Source organism: Wasmannia auropunctata, unplaced genomic scaffold, assembly GCF_000956235.1.
Source record: "Wasmannia auropunctata unplaced genomic scaffold, wasmannia.A_1.0 LD336095.1, whole genome shotgun sequence".
NCBI lineage: Eukaryota > Metazoa > Arthropoda > Insecta > Hymenoptera > Formicidae > Wasmannia > Wasmannia auropunctata.
Genome location: NW_012026795.1, coordinates 753,320 through 760,762, shown reverse-complemented (window position 1 = coordinate 760,762; position 7,443 = coordinate 753,320). Strand labels below are relative to the sequence as shown.

At 29.5% G+C, this 7,443-nt stretch overlaps 1 protein-coding gene across 8 annotated transcripts in view; it reads left to right on the top strand.

Annotated features, from left to right (window-relative positions):
- The first annotated feature begins 1,030 nt into the window (after nt 1–1,030).
- The window catches only part of LOC105462611, an 8,326-nt gene continuing 1,913 nt past the window's right edge, over nt 1,031–7,443 (top strand). The window contains exons 1-5 of one of the 8 annotated variants that reach the window (XR_976083.1): nt 1,031–1,182; nt 1,267–1,380; nt 2,565–2,656; nt 3,369–5,723; nt 5,991–6,004. Coding sequence is in view for 3 of the 8 variants with exons in the window: in XM_011709317.1 (XP_011707619.1) it covers nt 6,000–6,309; nt 6,681–7,256 (886 nt within the window). In the remaining 5 variants the exon portion in view is untranslated. Of the gene's footprint in view, nt 1,381–2,564; nt 2,657–2,930; nt 3,174–3,368; nt 5,724–5,990; nt 6,310–6,680; nt 7,257–7,443 lie in introns of those variants that run through there. The other 7 variants (XR_976081.1, XM_011709317.1, XR_976085.1 and 4 more) reach the window with 7 other exon arrangements.

Genomic DNA, 7,443 nt, shown 5'->3' with positions numbered 1-7,443 from the left:
TATAAGAAACACTACTTAATTATAAATTGTTCATATTACATTTATAATTATAATAATTTTATTTTATTACAACGCTATATACATTTATTTTAAATTTTTAATAGAGCATTGATTTATATGTACTGAAGTTAATTCTGATTCATGATAAATATTAAATACATATTATATATGTATATAAAAGAGGAACAATATATAAACTGTTTTTCATGTATGCATTTGTAAATTATTAATAAATGTAAAAAAAATGTGAATTAAATGTGAAATAAATATGAAACAAATGTAAAAAAAATGTTTTTACAATTTTGTTAATGTAAATGTCATTTTAAAAACTATATTTATTTAAAAATAATTATATATACATATATATTTATAAATACAAACAATAAATTTTGTAAAAGATAAGGTAATTATCATTATTACATTAAAACGTTATGTGACATATATTTTTACATTTCTTTAATATTAATAATACATTAAAAATAACTAATAAATAGTTACATTATGTAATATAAATATAACATAAATTCTGCCTCGCGGTTATATATATATTAATTTGTAATACATTTTTTACATTTAATTTTTAAAAATACATACGTTTTAGAATATAAATGACATTTTTAAAACAATATTTTGAAAAACTAAATATAAGTTCATACATATATTTATAAATATCAAAATTCTATTCTAAAAGTATCAAAACTATCTCTAAATATTCTAAAACTAATAGAAAAAAATATAATTTACATAAAATGTTAATGTAAGAAATAAATTTTTCATTGTAAAGTAAATATTAAATAAATGTCAATTAGTAATTATAAAAAATAAATATTTCGTAAAACATTAAAACGTTCATGTAAAACATTTTTTACATTTAATTGTTCATTATATATATTTATATTATAAATGTATTGTACATGTTGATATTGATTTTATATACGACCGCGAGACAAAATTGATTAAACTATCGATTATAGCTGATCAGTTTGTCGTGCGCATATGTCGATCGATATTTGAATCGATATTCTCGCACGTGTGTCGCATGGTCGCACCATATACACTGCCAATGCTGTTGCTAACTGCGTTCGCGACATATCTCTTCGTTCTGTACGTGGAAACTATGTTTTTATCGCTGATGCGATTCCAAGCTCGATCTTTATAATTAGAAAGTCGAAAACCTTCGTGGTAAGTGTTTTTTATCCCAACAAAAAGCGATTAAGTCGAAGTACTAAGAACTTCAAATTATATACGCTATCGTGTTCCAATAAGTGACAAAGCGGTTATAAGTGAAAATTTACGAAGACCCCCCGAGCAATCCTAGCCTGACATTCGCATATACGCGTTGTGACAAAGTTGAAGAATTTCTCCATTCTGCTGTCATTTGTAAGTATTATACATACTTTGTTCTAATAGTAAGTTGAATAATTCTCACTTTATTCTCTTTATTGTTGTACATTCTGAAAGATTTGGAGGCAGATTTTTTGCAAGAAACTTGCACTACTCGTAGAGAAAGTATAAGCCTTATGGGGGTATCTAAAACGTTTTTAGCTCAGAAATTCGCTGAGAAATTCAAGTGTCCGAAGACACCTGCCGTCTGGGACTACTTAAACTTCTCTTATTTGCTGCAAATGTCTTGCGATAAAATTGCTTTAACAATTAATAAGGCACTGTCACACAATTATATCGTGTAGCATTTTTTGTCGCAATAAGATTTACGTACAAGTTTATTGCAAGAATCTGCCAACAGTATGCTTTATTATTTATTTATTCATTTATTTAATAATGGGATAAACCTTAATTACAGAATAATTTAACAGAATTTTAATTAGTAGCGTCAGTGAGAAAAATAAAGAAAAACGTCTACTCTATCTTAATATCTTAATTAGCAAAAACCATAAATAAAATATATATTGTATATATATATATATATACAATATATATTGATACATATATGATGTACTATCAATATTTTTCATTTATATATATTTATAGTTGATTGTTGCTTTGCAGTAAAAAACTTTTTTTTTAAGGTTATAGTTACTTTACTTCCGTCGAATCATGCAGGCTGCGTTCATTTTGGGTGCTCACGCGCTGTAATTTTCTTAAAAATATAAATTATTACAATAATTATTAATAATTGTAATAATTAATTATCAATAATTATTATAATTAATGATTAATTATTAATTTTAAATTATTATTTTCAAATTATATAAATTTTGGAAGGGAACGTGTTTGTTAACTAACAATAAAAAATTATTAACAAAAATGGACAAATTAAAAAATTGTTAACAATTTTTTAATTGATATTTAATAACAAACGCATCCCGGCTCTTTCAATTTTTTATAATTCAAGTCCACAGTTTTAAGAGTGTATATAAAAATTTATTTACTTGACCATTTTCTGCGTTCTATCGATCATAGAATTTGTTTGTTTAAAATGTTTTAATAAATTACCTTAATTATTGTTTATAACAGTTTTCTGCATTCGGTTGTGATTATTTCTAATTATTAAGTTTCTAATTGATTCCAAACATTTTAATAGCGCAGAATATTTTTGTCCCCAGGTATTGTTTGGTTCCCTGATCGGTTTGGCAACCTGATCGGTTGCTATTTGTGGCTGTTAACTTGAACATCGTTTTCATTCAGTGTTTTTGAAGTAAATAAAATTTTTCAAAAATCCAATTAAATTCCAAATATATTTCTAAATGGAATGAGGAAGATCTGGTGCACCAATGAATTATGTGGAATTTTGAAGGAAATTAACAAAGAAATGTGTTTACAAGCATAATTTTTGTATTTCCAAGATACGCCTAAAGTTGATCGATTAAAATGATTATTGATTTTTTAAGCATAATTTCTTCTTTATTTCATTTATTGCATACGAAAATGGGATTTAATCAAAAATTTTAAGTTTACTTTTTAATTTTTAATTTAATGTAAATGTAGTTGTAGATTTTAATTAACTGTGACTTATTTAGCAATTTTATATTTCATTATTTTTAAAGGCAAACTTACACTCCAAGATTTAAATTGTCACAGTTCTAATTTCAATATTATTCACTTTTTAATAATTAACCTAAAAAATTCTTGTTATCATAATCAGTTTTAGACGTTGGGGATTTCTAAGCATTAATACTTGACTATAAATCTATATCCTTTTAATAATAATTATGGTAGGCATTTGTTCCTCTAATATTATTTTATTTGTTTTTTGTTCCTGAACTGGCTTGAACTGCCTGTACTAGTTTACAATTTATCTTTTTTCCTTTATATTACAAAAAGAAAGATAAACTCAGAACTAGTGGAGCCAGTTTAGCAATAGAAAATAAACCTATTGCCTGTGTACATTGATACACTTATAATTTCAGTTTTTACTAAGGAGATCATGCCAAAAGATGTCCCATTTTATATGCTGTCCAATAAGGCCAAAAGAAAGAGAATTGAAGATGAGGAATGTAATTCAACCGATTCTTCAATTGACAATGCCATCGACAGGCATGATATCGAGCTACCTGATTTTTCTAACTATCAACATTCAGAGGGTTTTCTATGCAACAATCCTGAACATTCTGAACTTTCCGAACGATCTGAACATTCTGAACATTCTGAGTTTTCTGAACATTCAGAACTTTCTCATTTTGAATATTGGAGTAATAATGATTATGAAGATGATATTTTACATGAAAATATCAATCATGATGAACTTCCCCAAGATCCGCAATCGTTATCTAATTCTTCGAGCTCTTCCCAGTCTAGTGAAAATTCAGTTTCCTCGAAATTGATGATTCTAAAATTTCTTCGTGGTTGGGCTTTAAAGCACAATATAACACATGCAGCAATTTCTGACTTGTTAACAGGTTTGAAAGAGAATCACGAGTGTTTTGCCGATGAATCAGAACCCAGATTCCCCATAAGTGCGCGAACGTTACTTCAAACAGAAGTGAAATTGAAAAAGAAAATTGTCGAACCAGGATATTATATACATATAGGATTGAAAAAACAATTATTAAAAATTGCTCCTAAGTATTTTAAAAATGTAATCACTTTTAAGTTATTGGTAAACATAGACGGATTACCTCTATTTAAAAGTTCGCCTGCTCAAGTATATCCCATTTTATGCAGTGTAGTATCAATACCTGAATTGCGTAAGAAAGTTTTTCCCATAGGCATATATTATGGCAAAGAGAAACCTTATGATATAAATAAGTATTTGCAGGATTTTATTGAAGAAATTAATAATCTTATCGAGCATGGCCTCCATTTTGAGAATTACACTGTATTTTTAGATGGTACTTATTTTGTTTGTGACGCGCCAGCGAAGAGTTATGTAATGGGAACGGTATCGCACACAGGTTTCAATTCCTGTACTAGGTGCACTGTTCGTGGTGTCACCTCTGATAATCGACGAATTTTCGTTGATTTGGAATGTCCAGCTCGCACTTGTGAGGATTTTCTAGAATGGAGAGATGATGATTTTCGCCGTCGAGCCACTCCACTGACCAATATTATAGGTTTAGATTTTGTACATCATTTCATTCTCGATTATTTACATTTACAATGTCTTGGTGTAATGCGTACGATGATATTGAATATGTGGTACAAGGGATCAATTCCTCATAGACTTTCTGCTGCTCAGATTGAAATGCTGTCGAACCATCTTGTTGAGCTTCAATGTCACATTCCTGCAGAATTCGCAAGAAAGTGTAGAGAGCTGTTCATTGTTTTACGGTGGAAAGGGACAGAATTCAGATTATTTATGCTATATGTAGGCCCAGTTGTACTAAAAAATATTCTAAGTAAACAAAAATATGTTCACTTTTTAGAATTTCATTGTGCGATGAAAATTTTATTAAATCCAAATCTGTGCAAAAAACGGGAGCTTCGACAATTTGCTAAAGATATTTTGAAACATTTTGTTCAATCGACTGAAATTTTGTATGATAAAAATTTTATTACGCATAATTTTCACAATAACATACATATAGCTGACGATGCAGACTATTTTGCCGACAAATTAGTTAACTTCAGTCTGGATACAATATCTGCATTTCCCTTCGAAAATTACATGCAAAGCATAAAACGAAAAGTTAGAGCACGCAACAGGCCACTTGAGCAAATTGGCCGAAGACTTGGAGAAATCATGTCATTCGAGTCCGAAAATCCAATAGTAAGACCACAAGATTATGTATTTCCTAAACTTTTTTCTCCGCATAATGCCGGTCCGGTGCTACCAGGTTGCAGGCGCCAGTATCGTGGTGCTGCTTTTCCTCTATTTAAAATAACAAATAATGCTCCCGATAATTGCTGTGGTACTGACGACGGTGTAATTATTCAAGTTGCAAATGTAGCTTTTTCTGATCATTTGCAGGTTCCAGTTGTAATCGGTAGGGAATTTGTTAGCAAACGTGACTTTTATAATGTACCTATTGAAAGTTCTCGGGTAGGAATATTCAAAGTTAAGCAATTGTCTAATCTGAAGGCATGGCCATTGTCACAGATTACTATTAAATATGTTCAGTTGCCGTACAAAACTGCCTACATTGTATCATCAATTTTACATTGTGACACGCTTTAATTTCATAATATCATGTTCTGCATTGTAATAATTTTTGTTTTCATTATCCTCTTTCTCATCTTTCTTTTTCTTATCATTTCCTATTTTTCATCTTTAAGGCTCGATATAATGTTCTAAGATGTGTATTCATGAAAATTATGAGTGTTAGGTAAAGTAACATGTTAGATAAAGTAACATATATTTTGCATATGGCATGATACTTGTTGGCACTTTCTTAATGAAAATTATAATGCAGTATTAAATAAAATATATTTTTTGTCTTATTTTTAGAGAGTTTTATCACATTTGGCTATCTGGGATATATCACGATAATATTATAAAATACATTTGAAAATTATTTTTAGCTAATATATTCTTTATACTGAATTGTAAGATTTCAGAAATATTAACATTTATATTATTTATATTTCAATAGAACTTTCGAATGATGGAGTCGAAAGAATCAGGAAAAGATAGCTCATTAGTTGTTAGTCATAAAGAAACATCGCCATCTTGTAAAGAACCTTGCGATGAAATAAAAATATGGGCTATTGTTGAATTCGATGCACTAGAGGAACATGATCTCGAGGGATTTATCGACCTTGTCCCATCAAGATGGATTACAAGTGGAAAAAGACTTTGCTGGTACCCCATGAATCACCATAAATCCAGCATTGAAAAATTAGCAAAGATATGTGGAGAAGTAGATCCGAAATGGGACTGTTTTCCGATAACAATTATTGAAAACGGCATTGGTAAGTTTTTGCAGGATCCTTATTCTTATGTAATTTATCTTTTTTCAACTGTACATATTTTGATGCCATCTTCTCTCTACTTTTTCAATCGTATTTAATAAATATTTCCGCCTTTATTGGCGATTTCCTCGATTGGCCAAATGAATAATTCAAAGTATAATTTAAAATTTAATTTCTAACGTCTCGACTTATATTTATTAATTTATATTAATCCTTGTAACGTAACGACATATTAAACTTATTCAATTAAATATTATACTTTACATTATTTATTTGACCCAAACCGCCAATAATAAAGGAAAATACGAGTATTTATACTCGTATATATTTATACATATTGATGCTATTATTTTAAATTCGTGCGATTGCAGATAACTACAATAAGGGCATGAGAATGCTCATAAAAGTTTCAAAAAATCCAAATTCGACGTTACTTTCGGACGTAGAAGAAAAAGGAAAAGGCAGAAGAAAGAAGAAACCAAACAAACGGTTTCATGACTTTATTGACGATACTGAAGATTATGTAGTGGAGATGAGAAAAAAAGCACAGCCTGTAGTACCACCGATTCCAAAATTGGCATCAGCTGCGAACATGCCGGCTTTTCATGTTCACAAAAATAAAGATAATGAATTTCCAAAGGAATCAAATACTGATCTTCTAATTTCGAAACATGGTGTACTAAACGTGAATTCAAAAAACGCCTTCCACGTACCGACGAAGAATGCTCGTTTGCCTTGTAAAGAAAAAATCACGCAGCAACTTCCTTTTGTGGAAAATCGCCAGGAGCCTGTAACTACAATTTCCCCCGCTAGCATTAATAAAGAAAACATCGGTCATAATAGAAAGGGATGTAAGATGCACTCAAAAGCTACGCACAAATGCGCATATACTTGTGACGGCGAAGTCACATTGCAATCTCTTGCGGATGCAATCTGCTTTCTCGGCAGTATGTTGATATTTTATCTATTTCATTTACATTTATCAATTAATAATTAATATGGCGCCGTATCATTTTTTTTGTTTTTTATGTTTTTAAATGTATATATCGCTTTTGTATAATCAGCCTTTTTGTATAACGCCAAAAAATATATGATTTGAGTTAGATCATTTATTGAGATCGGAAGAGCACACGT